Source organism: Coregonus lavaretus (assembly GCF_964263955.1).
Source record: "Coregonus lavaretus genome assembly, contig: HAP1_SCAFFOLD_1563, whole genome shotgun sequence".
NCBI lineage: Eukaryota > Metazoa > Chordata > Actinopteri > Salmoniformes > Salmonidae > Coregonus > Coregonus lavaretus.
The window spans coordinates 72,501-89,065 of NW_028160484.1; the positions used below are offsets into that span (position 1 = coordinate 72,501).

General features: G+C 43.5%; 1 protein-coding gene across 1 annotated transcript in view; it reads left to right on the plus strand.

Moving 5' to 3' along the window:
• LOC311121758 (tyrosine-protein kinase Tec-like) overlaps positions 1-16,565 on the plus strand; it is a 37,298-nt gene that overhangs the window by 17,620 nt on the left and 3,113 nt on the right. The window contains exons 9-18 of the mRNA XM_084196212.1: positions 3,276-3,330; positions 4,078-4,157; positions 4,419-4,552; positions 4,706-4,780; positions 6,823-6,994; positions 7,497-7,607; positions 7,996-8,101; positions 8,334-8,398; positions 15,764-15,882; positions 15,968-16,125. Of these exons, the coding sequence (XP_084052338.1) occupies positions 3,276-3,330; positions 4,078-4,157; positions 4,419-4,552; positions 4,706-4,780; positions 6,823-6,994; positions 7,497-7,607; positions 7,996-8,101; positions 8,334-8,398; positions 15,764-15,882; positions 15,968-16,125 (1,075 nt within the window). The remainder of the gene's footprint in view (positions 1-3,275; positions 3,331-4,077; positions 4,158-4,418; positions 4,553-4,705; positions 4,781-6,822; positions 6,995-7,496; positions 7,608-7,995; positions 8,102-8,333; positions 8,399-15,763; positions 15,883-15,967; positions 16,126-16,565) is intronic.

Consider the following 16,565-nt stretch of genomic DNA (forward strand, 5'->3'; position numbering starts at 1 on the left):
TGCGGGCTGCGGTTGTAGCTCAATCGGTAGAGCACGGCGCTTGTAACGCCCAGGGTAGTGGGTTCGATCCCCGGGACCACCCCATACGTAAAAATGTATGCGCACATGACTGTAAGTCGCTTTGGATAAAAGCATCTGCTAAATGGCATTATTATATTATTATTATTATTATTATTAAGTAAACTCAGCAAAAAAAGAAACGTCCCTTTTTCAGGACCCTGTCTTTAAAGATAATTAGTAAAAATCCAAATAACTTCACAGATCTTCATTGTAAAGGGTTTAAACACTGTTTCCCATGCTTGTTCAATGAACCATAAACAATTAATGAACATGCACCTGTGGAACGATCGTTAAGACACTAACAGCTTACAGATGGTAGGCAATTAAGGTCACAGTTATGAAAACTTAGGACACTAAAGAGGCCTTTCTACTGACTCTGAAAAACACCAAAAGAAAGATGCCCAGGGTCCCTGCTCATCTGCGTGAACGTGCCTTAGGCATGCTGCAAGGAGGCATGAGGACTGCAGATGTGGCCAGGGCAATAAATTGCAATGTCTGTACTGTGAGACGCCTAAGACAGCGCTACAGGGAGACAGGACGGACAGCTGATCGTCCTCGCAGTGGCAGACCACGTGTAACAACACCTGCACAGGATCGGTACATCTGAACATCACACCTGCGGGACAGGTACAGGATGGCAACAACAACTGCCTGAGTTACACCAGGAACGCACAATCCCTCCATCAGTGCTCAGACTGTCCGCAATAGGCTGAGAGAAGCTGGACTGAGGACTTGTAGGCCTGTTGTAAGGCAGGTCCTCACCAGACATCACCGGCAACAACGTCGCCTATGGGCACAAACCCACCGTCGCTGGACCAGACAGGACAGTGCTCATCACTGACACGTCACGGTTTTGTCTCACCAGGGGTGATGGTCGGATTCGCGTTTATCGTCGAAGGAATGAGCGTTACACCGAGGCCTGTACTCTGGAGCGGGATCGATTTGGAGGTGGAGGGTTCGTCATGGTCTGGGGCGGTGTGTCACAGCATCATCGGACTGAGTTTGTTGTCATTGCAGGCAATCTCAACGCTGTGCGTTACAGGGAAGACATCCTCCTCCCTCATGTGGTACCCTTCCTGCAGGCTCATCCTGACATGACCTTCCAGCATGACAATGCCACCAGCCATCCTGCTCGTTCTGTGCGTGATTTCCTGCAAGACAGGGATGTCAGTGTTCTGCCATGGCCAGCAAGGAGCCTGGATCTCAATCCCATTGAGCAGGTCTGGGACCTGTTGGATCGGAGGGTGAGGGCTAGGGCTATTCCCCCCAGAAATGTCAGGGAACTTGCAGGTGCCTTTGTGGAAGAGTGGGGTAACATCTCACAGCAAGAACTGGCAAATCTGGTGCAGTCCATGAGGAGGAGATGCACTGCAGTACTTAGTGCAGCTGGTGGCCACACCAGATACTGACTGTTACTTTTGATTTTGACCCCCCCCCCCCTTTTGTTCAGGGACACATTATTCAATTTCGGTTAGTCACATGTCTGTGGAACTTGTTTAGTTCAGTTGTTGAATCTTGTTGAGATGGGTGTGGCTTGATGACTGTTGCACTTCCGATTTCAAGGGCAATGGTCAAGGGCAGCCTTTTCCCACAATCTATAAGGGCACTCTCTGGTTGAATTTAATATTTTAGATTTCAATAATTTTCATTTCGAGTTTTAAGGTTGTTATTGTTATTTTTTGATTTTTTTTATATCAGGCGACCCCCCCTAGTATGGGAACGGCTTGACGGAAATGGTAGCAGAAGGTGAATGTTGAACTTTTGTTGCACACACATCCAGATGACGCCGCGTACCATGATGCTGTCGGTGCGATTTGAGGCGGTAGTCGTGGATGGATCAGAGCAACAGATGGAATTGGTCAATAGGTGTCATAATTACCTGGATGAATCTGACCTGCAATTTGTAAACAAAGCCGCTGTACTTATATAAAAATGTATCACTTTGAAGTGACACAAATTACAAATTAAGCTTTCACCTATCCATTTCGAGATATATAGTGTATGTGGACACCCCTTCAAATTAGTGGATTCGGCTATTTCAGCCACACCCGTATAGGTGTATAAAATCGAGCACACAGCCATGCAATCTCCATAGACAAACATTAGCAGTAGAATGGCCCGTACTGAAGAGCTCAGTGACTTTCAACGTGGCACCGTCATCGGATGCCACCTTTCCAACAAGTCAGTTTGTCAAATTTCTGCCCTGCTAGAGCTGCCCCGGTCAACTGTAAGCGCTGTTATTGTGAAGTGGAAACGTCTAGAAGCAACAACGGCTCAGCCCTAAAATGGTAGGCCACACAAGCTCACAGAACGGGACCGCCGAGTGCTGAAGCACGTAGCGCGTAAAAATTGTCTGTCCTCGGTTGCAACACTCACTACCAAGTTCCAAACTGCCTCTGGAAGCAACGTCAGCACAATAACTGTTCGTTGGGAGCTTCATGAAATGGGTTTCCATGGCCGAGCAGCCGCACACAAGCCTAAGATCACCATGTACAATGCCAAGCATCGGCTGGAGTGGTGTAAAGCTCGCCACCATTGGACTCTGGAGCAGTGGAAATGCGTTCTCTGGAGCGATGAATCACGCTTCACCATCTGGCAGTCTGACGGACCCTTAGTTCCAGCAAAGGGAAATCTTAACGCTACAGCATACAATGATGTTCTAGACGATTCTGTGCTTCCAACTTTGTGGCAACAGTTTGGGGAAGGCCCTTTCCTGTTTCAGCATTACAATGCCGCCATGCACAAAGCGAGGTCCATACAGAAATGGTTTGTCGAGATCGGTGTGGAAGAACTTGACTGACCTGCAGAGCCCTGACCTCAACCACATCGAACACCTTTGGGATGAAATGGAACGCCGACTGCGAGCCAGGCCTAGTTACCCAACATCAGTGCCCGACCTCACTAATGCTCTTGTGGCTGAATGGAAGCAAGTCCCCGCAGCAATGTTCCAACATCTAGTGGAAAGCCTTCCCAGAAGAGTGGAGGCTGTTATAGCAGCAAAGGGGGGGACCAACTCCATATTAATACCCATGATTTTGGAATGAGATGTTCAATGAGCAGGTGTCCACATACTTTTGGCCATGTAGAGTATATTAAACGATTTAAAGAAATTTGAGATTTTATTTGGGATTTACTGAGTCTGGCTTTAAGCGTTTTTATATGAACTAATGGATATAATAATTAATATTAATAAATAAAGTGTTGTGTGTTTTCAGCTGGTACAGTAAACATGTCAACCGGAACAAAGCAGAGGAACTACTGCGGAGAGAGGCGAGTTGATAAATAAATATATATATATATATACACAGTACCAGTCAACAGTTTGGACACACCTACTCATTCAAGGGTTTTTCTTTATTTTTACTATTTTCTACATTGTAGAATAATAGTGAAGACATCAAAACTATGAAATAACACATATGGAATCATGTAGTAACCAAAAAAGTGTTAAAGAAATCAATATATATTTGATATTCTTCAAATAGCCACCCTTTGCCATCCATCTGATCTGCGCTTAGTGGGACTATCATTTGTTTTTCAACAAGACAATTACCCAACACACCTCCAGGCTGTGTAAGGGCTATTTGACCAAGAAGGAGAGTGATGGAGTGCTGCATCAGATGACCTGGTCTCCACAATCCCCCGACCTCAACCCAATTTGAGATGGTTTGGGATGAGTTGAAGGAAAAGCATCTAACAAGTGCTCAGCATATGTGGGAACTCTTTCAAGACTGTTGGAAAAGCATTTCCTCATGAAGCTGGTTGAGAGAATGCCAAGAGTGTGCAAAGCTGTCATCAAGGCAAAGGGTGGCTACTTTGAAGAATCTCAAATATAAAACATATTTTGATTTGTTGATTTTTGGTTACTACATAATTATTTCATAGTTTTGATGTCTTCACTATTATTCTACAATGTAGAAAATAGTAAAAAGAAAAGAAAAACCCTGGAATGAGTAGGTGTGTCCAAACCTTTGACTGGTACTGTATGCGTGTGAGTAACTCTGTCTCCCTCTACAGGATAAAGAGGGAGGGTTCATGGTAAGAGACTCCAGTAAACCAGGAACGTTTACCGTCTCCCTGTACACCAAGTCAGCAGGGTACGCATCAATAGGGAGGGGGGGGGGGGGAGGGAGGGAGGGAGGGAGGGAGGGGAGGGGAGGGGGGGAGTTTACCGTCTCTCTGTACACCAAGTCAGCAGGGTACGCATCAATAGGGAGGGAGGGTGGGGTTTATCCTAGGTTATAACGTTTTAAATGTTATCTTGGGTCAGCATAATGTTTCAATTCTTCGTGTCAGTAAAACATTGTCTGAAGTTTGGATCAGTCAAACGTTGTATAAACGTTGTGTGACGGTCATAGGGAGGGGGGTGTGGCTATCAGGCATTACCACATCAAGGAGACCCCAGGCAGCCCCAGACAGTTCTACCTGGCTGAGAAACACCTGTTCACCTCCATACCTGACCTCATAGAGTACCACAACTACAACGCTGCAGGTGGAGCACACACACACACACACACACACACACACACACACAATAATACACATGTATTCACATGTACCAAGGGGGGGACACACACTTTGTAATGTCACCCTCTCCTCTCCTCTCCTCTCCTCTCCTCTCCTCTCCTCTCCTCTCCTGTCTCAGGTCTGGTAGCCAGGTTGAGGTATCCAGTAGGAAAGAAAGAGAGATCAGCTCCATCCACAGCAGGCTTCAGCTACGGTGAGATTCTACTCTACTCTACTCTACTCTAATCTACTCTACTCTATACTACTCTACTCTATACTATACTATACTATACTCTACTCTACTATACACTACACTACTCTACTCTACTCTAATCTACTCTACTCTACTCTAATCTACTCTACTCTATACTACTCTACTCTATACTACTATACTATACTATACTCTACTCTACTATACACTACACTACTCTACTCTACTCTACTCTATACTACTCTACTCTATACTACTATACTATACTATACTATACTATACTATACTATACTCTACTCTACTCTACTCTACTCTACTCTATACTACTATACTATACAATACTATACTCTACACTACTATACTCTACTCTACACTACTATACTATACTATACTATACTCTACTATAATATACACTACTATACTCTACTCTACACTACTATACTATACTATACACTACTCTACTCTACTATACTCTACTCTACTCTACTCTACTCTACTCTACTCTATACTACTATACTATACTATACTCTACTATACACTACTATACTCTACTCTACTCTACACTACACTACTATACTATACTATACTATACTCTACTCTACTCTACTCTACACTACTCTACACTACTCTACTCTACTCTATACTACTATACTATACTATACTATACTCTACTATACACTACTATACTCTACTCTACTCTACACTACTATACTATACTATACTATACTATACTATACTATACTATACACTACTATACTCTACTCTACTCTACTCTACTCTACTATACTCTACTATACACTACTCTACTCTACTCTATACTACTATACTATACTATACTATACTCTACTATACACTACTATACTCTACTCTACTCTACACTACACTACTATACTATACTATACTATACTCTACTATACTATACACTACTATACTCTACTATACACTACTCTACTCTACTCTACTCTACTCTACTCTACTCTATACTACTATACTATACTCTACTCTACTATACTCTACTCTATACTACTATACTATACTATACTATACTATACTACACACTACTCTACACTACTCTACTCTACTCTACTCTACTCTACTCTACTATACACTACTCTACTCTACTCTATACTACTATACTATACTATACTATACTCTACTATACACTACTATACACTACTATACTCTACTCTACTCTACACTACACTACTATACTATACTATACTATACTCTACTATACTATACACTACTATACTATACTCTACTCTACACTACTCTACTCTACTCTACTATACACTACTCTACTCTACTATACTATACTCTACTCTACTCTACTATACTATACTCTACTCTACTCTACTATACTATACTATACTATACTCTACACTACTATACTCTACACTACTCTACTCTACTCTACTATACACTACTATACTCTACTCTACTCTACTATACTATACTATACTCTACTCTACACTACTATACTCTACACTACTATACTCTACTCTACACTACTCTACTCTACACTACTCTACTATACACTACTATACTCTACTCTACTATACTATACTATACTCTACACTACTATACTCTACACTACTATACTCTACTCTACTCTACACTACTCTACTATACTCTACTATACTATACACTACTCTACTATACTATACACTACTGTACTCTACTCTACTCTACTCTACTCTAATATACACTACTGTACTCTACTCTACACTAACTCTACTCTGCTCTACTCTACTCTAATATACACTAACTCTACTCTACTCTACTCTACTCTAATATACACTACTCTACTCTACTCTACTCTACTCTAATATACTCTACTCTACTCTACTCTATACTACTATACTATACTATACTATACACTACTGTACTCTACTCTACTCTACTCTACTCTAATATACACTACTGTACTCTACTCTACACTAACTCTACTCTACTCTACACTACTCTACACTAACTCTACTCTACTCTACTCTACACTACTATACTATACTCTACTCTACTCTACTCTACTGTACTCCATACAGAGAAGTGGGAGATCAACCCTAGTGAGCTGACCTTCATGAAGGAGCTGGGTAGTGGTCAGTTTGGGGTGGTGCGTCTGGGGAAATGGAGAGCTCAACATAAAGTGGCCATCAAGGCTATCAGAGAAGGAGCCATGTACGAAGAGGACTTCATAGAGGAAGCCAAGGTTATGATGTGAGTGGGAGTCACACTGCTGATAGACAAGACAAGACAGCACACATCGATAGATGGACACACACACACACACACACACACACACACACACACACACACACACACACACACACCCTAATGGTTGTTTGTACCCATGAGATCTCCACATTGTAACTGTGTGTGTGTGTGTTCGTCCCTGTGTGTGTGTGTGTGTCCCTGTGTGTGTGTGTGTGTGTCCCTGTGTGTGTGTGTCCCTGTGTGTGTGTTCATCCCTGTGTGTGTGTGTGTGTGTCCCTGTGTGTGTGTGTGTGTCCCTGTGTGTGTGTGTGTGTCCCTGTGTGTGTGTGTGTGTGTCCCTGTGTGTGTGTGTCCCTGTGTGTGTGTGTGTCCCTGTGTGTGTGTGTGTGTCCCTGTGTGTGTGTGTGTGTCCCTGTGTGTGTGTGTGTGTCCCTGTGTGTGTGTGTGTCCCTGTGTGTGTGTGTGTGTCCCTGTGTGTGTGTGTGTGTCCCTGTGTGTGTTGCAGGCGTCTCTCCCACCCTAAGCTGGTGCAGCTGTATGGAGTGTGCACCCACCAGAAGCCCATCTACATTGTGACTGAGTTCATGGAACTGGGATGTCTGCTCAATTACATCCGGTAAGAGGAACAGGTCTGCACTCAGAAAGATGTTTTTAAAATCATTTCCCCATCAGGATAGCAAGGCTGCTCAACTCCAACCCTATTCCTGGAGATATACCAGGCTGGTAGCCTAGCGGTTAAGAATGTTGGGTAAGTAACCGAAAGGTTGCTGGTTCGATTCCCCGAGCCCTTGAGCAAGGCACTTAACCCTAATTGCTCCTGGAAGTCGCTCTGGATAAGAACGTCTGCTACATGACTAAAATGTAATGTTAAAAATACCCTCCTGTAAGTTTTAACTCCAAACCTGTTCCTGGAGAGCTGCCCTCCAACCTGCTATGCAGACCTTTCGGCTTTATCAGCCTTCTTCAGCGGGTAGCTTCAAATATTTAGTGTTCATTTACTTCAGGCAGCGTCGGGACACCTTCAGCCCGGGTGCCTTACTGAGTATCTGTCAGGACGTCTCCGAGGGGATGGAACACCTGGAAGCACACCACTTCATACACAGAGACCTGGTGAGTCTGTCAGCCAATGGGGTTACAGAATACAGACACCTAGCCAATGGGTAGAGACTGGGGGGAGTCTACTTAAGCCAATAGGGAGAGACCTTACTGAGACCTGGTGAGTCTATCAGCCAATAGGATCATAGAATACATACACCTAGCCAATAGGGAGAAAGCTGGTGAGTCGTTCTGTCAATATGCACAGATCTGGTTAGAGTAACAGCCAATCTCTGTCTGTCTTTAGGCAGCGAGGAACTGTCTGGTGAACGATGCTCTGGTGGTGAAGGTATCAGACTTTGGAATGGCCAGGTACACAACGGAATAACTCTCACACCATTCTGTGTCTCTCTGTCTGTCTCTCTCTCTGTCTGTCTCTCTGTCTCTGTCTGTCTCTCTGTCTGTCTCTCTGTCTGTCTCTCTGTCTGTCTCTCTGTCTGTCTCTGTCTGTCTCTCTGTCTCTCTGTCTCTCTGTCTGTCTCTCTGTCTGTCTCTCTGTCTGTCTCTCTGTCTGTCTCTCTGTCTGTCTCTCTGTCTGTCTCTCTGTCTGTCTCTCTGTCTGTCTCTCTCTCTCTCTCATTCTCTCTCTCTCTCTCTCTCTCTGTCTCTGTCTCTGTCTCTGTCTCTGTCTCTGTCTCTGTCTCTGTCTCTGTCTCTGTCTCTGTCTCTGTCTCTGTCTCTGTCTCTGTCTCTGTCTCTGGCTCTCGCTCTCGCTCTCGCTCTCGCTCTCGCTCTCTCTCTGTCTCTCTGTCTCTGAATTCAATTTGCTTTATTGGCATGACATAACAATGTACATATTGCCAAAGCTTACTTTGGATATTTACACTATTAACATAATTAAAATTGTCAACGGGTCAACAGTAACAACAATAACCAAGGGTCAAAATAACCATTGAACAATAACAATATAGAGGACATGTGCAGGTTGGTTGGTCTGTCAGACACTGTCCCTCATCTTATGGCAGGCAGCAATGTAGTGCGTTGCCAACCCACAGCTCTCTGTGTCCTCCCCCAACAGGACAGGGAGCCTATTCTCATCAGAGAGGTCTTTGAAACCTTGAAAAATGCTTTCAAATTTGGGGAAATTACACTCTAATTGTTTTATATTTTTGACAGTTTGTCAGGAAATGCAGCTCTGTCTCAGGTTCTGCTGTGGTGCAGTGGTTGCACAGCCTTTCCTCTACAGGGAGCCAGGTTTTCCTCTGTCTACCCTTCTCAATGGCAAGGCTGTGCTCACTGAACCTGTACTTTGTCAAGGTTTTTCTAAGGTTTTAATCAGTAACCATGGTCAAATAGTTTGCCACTGTGTACTGTCGATTTAGGGCCAGATAGCACTGCATTTTACTTTGTGCTTGTGTTTCCCAATAGGTAATGTAGTTTTGTTTTGACTGTGTGGTAATTTGGTTTATTCTGATTGATTGGATGTTCTGGTCCTGAGGCTTCGGTGTGTTAGTAGAACAGGTTTGTGAACTCAGCCCCAGGACCAGCTGGATGAGGGGACTATTTTCTTTGCTCAGCTCTTGGCATTGCAGGGCTTGGTAATGATATGAGAGGGGGTCGCTGTATTTTAGATGTTTCCAAAACTTAATTGCTCTTTTTTAGTTTGTATTATTAGTGGATATTTGCAGAACTCTGCATGCAGGGTTCCAATGGGGTGTTTGTCCCATTTGGTGAAATCTTGTTTTCCAAGTGGACCCCACACCTCGCTGCCATAAAGTGCAATTATTTCAATGACACATTTAATTAGTTTTAGCCAAATTTTAATAGGAATTTGAATTTGTTTTATAATGGCGTAGAATGCCCTGCGGGCTTTCTCTCTCAGTTCATTCACTGCATCATTAAGGTGTCCAGTTGAGCTTATGTTTAAACCTAAGTAATTGTAATGTGTACAGTAGTACTCTCAATTTAAGGTGCTTTATTGTTAACATTGCCAAAGCAAGTGAAGTAGATAGTAAACAAAAGTGAAATAAACAATAAATATTAAACAGTAAACATTACACTCAGAAGTTCCAAAAGAATAAAGACATTTCAAATGTCATATTATGTATATATACAGTGTTGTAACAATGTGCAAATAGTTAAAGTACAAATGGGAAAATAAATAAACATAAATATGGGTTGTATTTACAATGGTGTTTGTTCTTCACTGGTTGCCCTTTTCTTGTGGCAACAAGTCACAAATCCATGCTGCTGTGATGACACACTGTGGTTTTTCACCCAGTAGATATGGGAGTTTATCAAAATTGGAAATCTCTGTGGGTCTGTGTAATCTGAGAGAAATATGTGTCTCTAATATGGTCATACAAGTGCACCTCATTTTGTGGGCAGTGTGCACATAGCCTGTCTTCTCTTGAGAGCCAGGTCTGCCTACAGCGGCCTCTCTCAATAGCAAGGCTATGCTCAGTGAGTCTGTACATAGTCAAAGCTTTCCTTAAGTTTGGGTCAGTCACAGTGGTCAGGTATTCTGCCACTGTGTACTCTCTGCTTAGGGACAGATAGCATTCTAGTTTGCTCAGTTTTTTTGTTAATTCTTTCCAATGTGTCAAGTAATTATCTTTTTGTTTTCTCATGATTTGGGTGGGTCTAATTGTGTTGCTGTCCTGGGGCTCTGTGGGGTCTGTTTGTGTTTGTGAACAGAGCCCCAGGACCAGCTTGCTTAGGGGACTCTTCTCCAGGTTCATCTCTCTTTAGGTGATGGCCTTGTTATGGAAGGTTTAGGAATCGCTTATTTTTATGTGATTGTAGAATTTAATGTTTTTTTTATTTATTTTGATAATTAGCGGGTATCGGCCTAATTCTGCTCTGCATGCATTATTTGGTGTTTTACGTTGTACACGGAGGATGTTTTTGCATAATTCTGCATGCAGAGTCTCAATGTGGTGTTTGTCCCATTTTTTGTGAATCCTTGGTTGGTGAGCGGACCCCAGACCTCAACCATGAAGGGCAATGGGTTCTATAACTGATTCAAGTATTTTTAGCCAGATCCTAATTGGTATGTCGAATTTTATGTTCCTTTTGATGGCATAGAAGGCCCTTCTTGCCTTGTCTCTCAGATCGTTCACAGCTTTGTGGAAGTTACCTGTGGCGCTGATGTTTAGGCCGAGGTATGTATAGTTTTTTGTGTGCTCTAGGGCAACGGTGTCTAGATAGAATTTGTATTTGTGGTCCTGGCAACTGGACCTTTTTTGGAACACCATTATTTGTCTTACTGAGATTTACTGTCAGGGCCCAGGTCTGACAGAATCTGTGCAGAAGATCTAGGTGCTGCTGTAGGCCCTCCTTGGTTGGGGACAGAAGCACCAGATCATCAGCAAACAGTAGACATTTGACTTCAGATTCTAGTAGGGTGAGGCCGGGTGCTGCAGACTGTTCTAGTGCCCTCGCCAATTGGTTGATATACAGTGGGGAGAACAAGTATTTGATACACTGCTGATTTTGCAGGTTTTCCTACTTACAAAGCATGTAGAGGTCTGTAATTTTTATCATAGGTACACTTCAACTGTGAGAGACGGAATCTAAAACAAAAATCCAGAAAATCACATTGTATGATTTTTATGTAATTAATTTGCATTTTATTGCATGACATAAGTATTTGATACATCAGAAAAGCAGAACTTAATATTTGGTACAGAAACCTTTGTTTGCAATTACAGAGATCATATGTTTCCTGTAGGTCTTGACCAGGTTTGCACACACTGCAGCAGGGATTTTGGCCCACTCCTCCATACAGACCTTCTCCAGATCCTTCAGGTTTCGGGGCTGTCGCTGGGCAATACGGACTTTCAGCACTCTCCAAAGATTTTCTATGGGGTTCAGGTCTGGAGACTGGCTAGGCCACTCCAGGACCTTGAGATGCTTCTTCCAGAGCCACTCCATAGTTGCCCTGGCTGTGTGTTTCGGGTCGTTGTCATGCTGGAAGACCCAGCCACGACCCATCTTCAATGCTCTTACTGAGGGAAGGAGGTTGTTGGCCAAGATCTCACGATACATGGCCCCATCCATCCTCCCCTCAATACGGTGCAGTCGTCCTGTCCCCTTTGCAGAAAAGCATCCCCAAAGAATGATGTTTCCACCTCCATGCTTCACGGTTGGGATGGTGTTCTTGGGGTTGTACTCATCCTTCTTCTTCCTCCAAACACGGCGAGTGGAGTTTAGACCAAAAAGCTCTATTTTTGTCTCATCAGACCACATGGCCTTCTCCCATTCCTCCTCTGGATCATCCAGATGGTCATTGGCAGACTTCAGATGGGCCTGGACATGCGCTGGCTTGAGCAGGGGGGACCTTGCGTGCGCTGCAGGATTTTAATCCATGATGGCGTAGTGTGTTACTAATGGTTTTCTTTGAGACTGTGGTCCCAGCTCTCTTTAGGTCATTGACCGGGTCCTGCCGTGTAGTTCTGGGCTGATCCCTCACCTTCCTCATGATCATTGATGCCCCACGAGGTGAGATCTTGCATGGAGCCCCAGACCGAGGGTGATTGACCGTCATCTTGAACTTCTTCCATTTTCTAATAATTGCACCAACAGTTGTTGCCTTCTCACCAAGCTGCTTGCCTATTGTCCTGTAGCCCATCCCAGCCTTGTGCAGGTCTACAATTTTATCCCTGATGTCCTTACACAGCTCTCTGGTCTTGGCCATTGTGGAGAGGTTGGAGTCTGTTTGATTGAGTGTGTGGACAGGTGTCTTTTATACAGGTAACGAGTGGAGAACAGGAGGGCTTCTTAAAGAAAAACTAACAGGTCTGTGAGAGCCGGAATTCTTACTGGTTGGTAGGTGATCAAATACTTATGTCATGCAATAAAATGCAAATTAATTACCTAAAAATCATACAATGTGATTTTCTGGATTTTTGTTTTAGATTACGTCTCTCACATTTGAAGTGTACCTATGATACAAATTACAGACCTCTACATGCTTTGTAAATAGGAAAACCTGCCAAATCGGCAGTGTATCAAATACTTGTTCTCCCCACTGTATATGTTGAAGAGGGTGGGGCTTAAACTGCATCCCTGTCTCACCCCACGGCCCTGTGGAAAGAAATGTGTGTGTTGTTTGCCAATTTTAACCGCACACTTGCTTGTGTACATGGATTTTATAATGTCGTATGTTTTTCCCCCAACCCCACTTTCCATCAATTTGTGGAACAACAACTCTCTCTCTCGTAGCCGTCTATTTACCATCACAAACCAATGCTGGCACCTGTATAAGGGTTGGAGGGTTTGTATTTTGTCCTGTATTTCATTTAGACTGTGATTTTGCTGTGATCTGATAGGGGTGTCAGTGGTTTGACTGTGAACGCTCTGAGAGACTCTGGGTTGAGGTCAGTGATAAAGTAGTCTACAGTACTACTGCCAAGAGATGAGCTATAGGTGTACCTACCATAGGAGTCCCCTCGAAGCCTACCATTGACTATGTACATACCCAGCGTGCGACAGAGCTGCAGGAGTCGTGACCCGTTTTTGTTGGTTATGTTGTCGTAGTTGTGCCTAGGGGGGCATATGGGGGAGGGAATGCTGTCACCTCCAGGTAGGTGTTTGTCCCCCTGTGTGCTGAGGGTGTCAGGTTCTTGTCCAGTTCTGGCATTTAGGTCGCCACAGACTAGTACATGTCCCTGGGTCTGGAAATGATTGATTTCCCCCTCCAGGATGGAGAAACTGTCTTCATTAAAGTATGGGGATTCTAGTGGAGGGATATAGGGAGCACACAGGAGGTCATTTTTCTCAGTTGAGATCATTTCCTTATTAATTTCTAGCCAGATGTAAAATGTTCCTGTTTTGACTAATTGAATAGAGTGGGTTAGGTCTGCTCTATACCAAATTAGCATACCCCCTGAGTCCCTTCCCTGTTTCACACCTGGTAGTTTGGTGGATGGGACTACCAGCTCTCTGTAACCTAGAGGGCAACCAGTGGGTCCGTCTCCTCTATACCGTGTTTCTTGTAGGATGACAATGTCTGTATTTCGGATTTCTTTGGTGAAGTCCAGGTTCCTGCTCTTTAGGCCAAATGCAGATGACCTCAGGCCTTGGATATTCCAGGATGAAATAGTGAAGGCTTTGTGTTCCATAAAGTGTCTAATGTTATTTTTGTTTAGGCCCATTACATTACAGAGCATGTTGAGCATCTGATATATACAGTTGAAGTCGGAAGTTTACATACACCTTAGCCAAATACATTTAAACTCAGTTTTTCACAATTCCTGACATTTAATCCTAGTAAACATTCCCTGTCTTAGGTCAGTTAGGATCACCACTTTATTTTAAGAATGTGAAATGTCAGAATAATAGTAGAGAGAATTATATTTATTTCAGCTTTTATTTATTTCATCACATTCCCAGTGGGTCAGAACTTTACATACACTCAATTAGTATTTGGTAGCATTGCCTTTAAATTGTTTAACTTGGGTCAAACGTTTCGGGTAGCCTTCCACAAGCTTCCCACAATAAGTTGGGTGAATTTTGGCCCATTCCTCCTGACAGAGCTGGTGTAACTGAGTCAGGTTTGTAGGCCTCCTTGCTCGCACACGCTTTTTCAGTTCTGCCCACAAATGTTCTATAGGATTGAGGTCAGGGCTTTGTGATGGCCACTCCAATACCTTGACTTTGTTGTCCTTAAGCCATTTTGCCACAACTTTGGAAGTATGCTTGGGGTCATTGTCCATTTGGAAGACCCATTTGCGACCAAGCTTTAACTTCCTGACTGATGTCTTGAGATGTTGCTTCAATATATCCACATAATTTTCCTTCCTCATGATGCCATCTATTTTGTGAAGTGCACCAGTCCCTCCTGCAGCAAAGCACCCCCACAGCATGATGCTGCCACTCCCGTGCTTCACGGTTGGGATGGTGTTCTTCGGCTTGCAAGCAACCCCCTTTTTCCTCCAAACATAACGATGGTCATTATGGCCAAAAAGTTATATTTTTGTTTAATCAGACCAGAGGACATTTCTCCAGCACCTTTCGCACCAAAGTACGTTCATCTCTAGGAGACAGAACGCGTCTCCTTCCTGAGCGGTATGACGGCTGCGTGGTTCCATGGTGTTTATACTTGCGTACTATTGTTTGTACAGATGAACGTGGTACCTTCAGGCGTTTGGAAATTGCTCCCAAGGATGAACCAGACTTGTGGAGGTCTACACATGTTTTTCGCAGGTCTTTGCTGATTTTCTTTTGATTGTCCCATGATGTCAAGCAAAGAGGCACTGAGTTCGAAGGTAGGCCTTGAAATACATCCACAGGTACACCTCCAATTGACTTGTGAAATTATTATTAATTGAAATTATGTCAATTAGCCTATCAGAAGCTTCTAAAGCCATGACATCATTTTCTGACCCACTGGAATTGTGATACAGTGAATTATAAGCGAAATCATCTGTCTGTAAACAATTGTTGGAAAAATGACTTGTGTCATGCGCAAAGTAGATGTCCTAACCGACTTGGCAAAACTTTTAGTTTGTTAACAAGAAATTTGTGGAGTGGTTGAAAAACGAGTTTTAATGACTCCAACCAAAGTGTATGTAAACTTCCGACTTCAACTGCACCTCTTAGGTGTAATAGTGGGGGTTGGGCCTGTTGCTCTGCTCACGGTCTGGGCGAGATGGAGGATTCTCAATTACGCAATCTCCCTCTTTGTGTTCTAACCTGCGTGTGTGTGTGTGTGTGTGTGTGTGTGTGTGTTAGGTACGTGCTAGATGACCAGTACACTAGTTCATCGGGAGCTAAGTTCCCAGTCAAATGGTCTCCTCCTGAAGTGTTCAACTTCTGCAAGTACAGCAGCAAGTCTGACGTATGGTCCTTCGGTAGGTGGTCACTGTGTGTTTGTGTGTGTGGACGGTCTATTGATTTGTGTGTGTATTGACGTGTGTGTGTGTGTGTGTCTGTCAGGTGTGTTGATGTGGGAGGTGTTTACAGAAGGGAAGATGCCGTTTGATCACAACCCTAACCATGAGGTAGTGAGGATGGTGTCACAGGGACATCGCCTCTACAGACCCAAGAAGGCCACGCCCAACATCTATGACATCATGCAGCGCTGCTGGCACGAGGTACATCGTACACTTCCTGCTTCCTACTTCCTGCTTCCTGTATTGTGAATGTTGGAGGCAGAAGATACACTAAAAACATATATAAACGCAACATGTAAAGTGTTGGTCCCATGTTTCATGAGTTGAAATAAAAGATCCCAAAACATTTCCGTACGCACAAAAAAAATCGTATTTCTCTCAAATTCTGTGCACAAATGTGTTTACATCCCTGTTAATGAGCATTTCTCCTTTGCCAAGATAATCCCATCCACCTGACAGGTGTGGCATCAAGAAGCTGATTAAACATCATGATCATTACACAGGGTACAAAAGGCAATATTATTATATTTTAATTTTTCTCCCCAATTTCGCGGTATCCAATTGGTAGTTACAGTCTTGTCCCATCGCTGCAACTCCCGAAATGGACTCGGGAGAGGCGAAGAGCCATGCGTCCTCCGAAA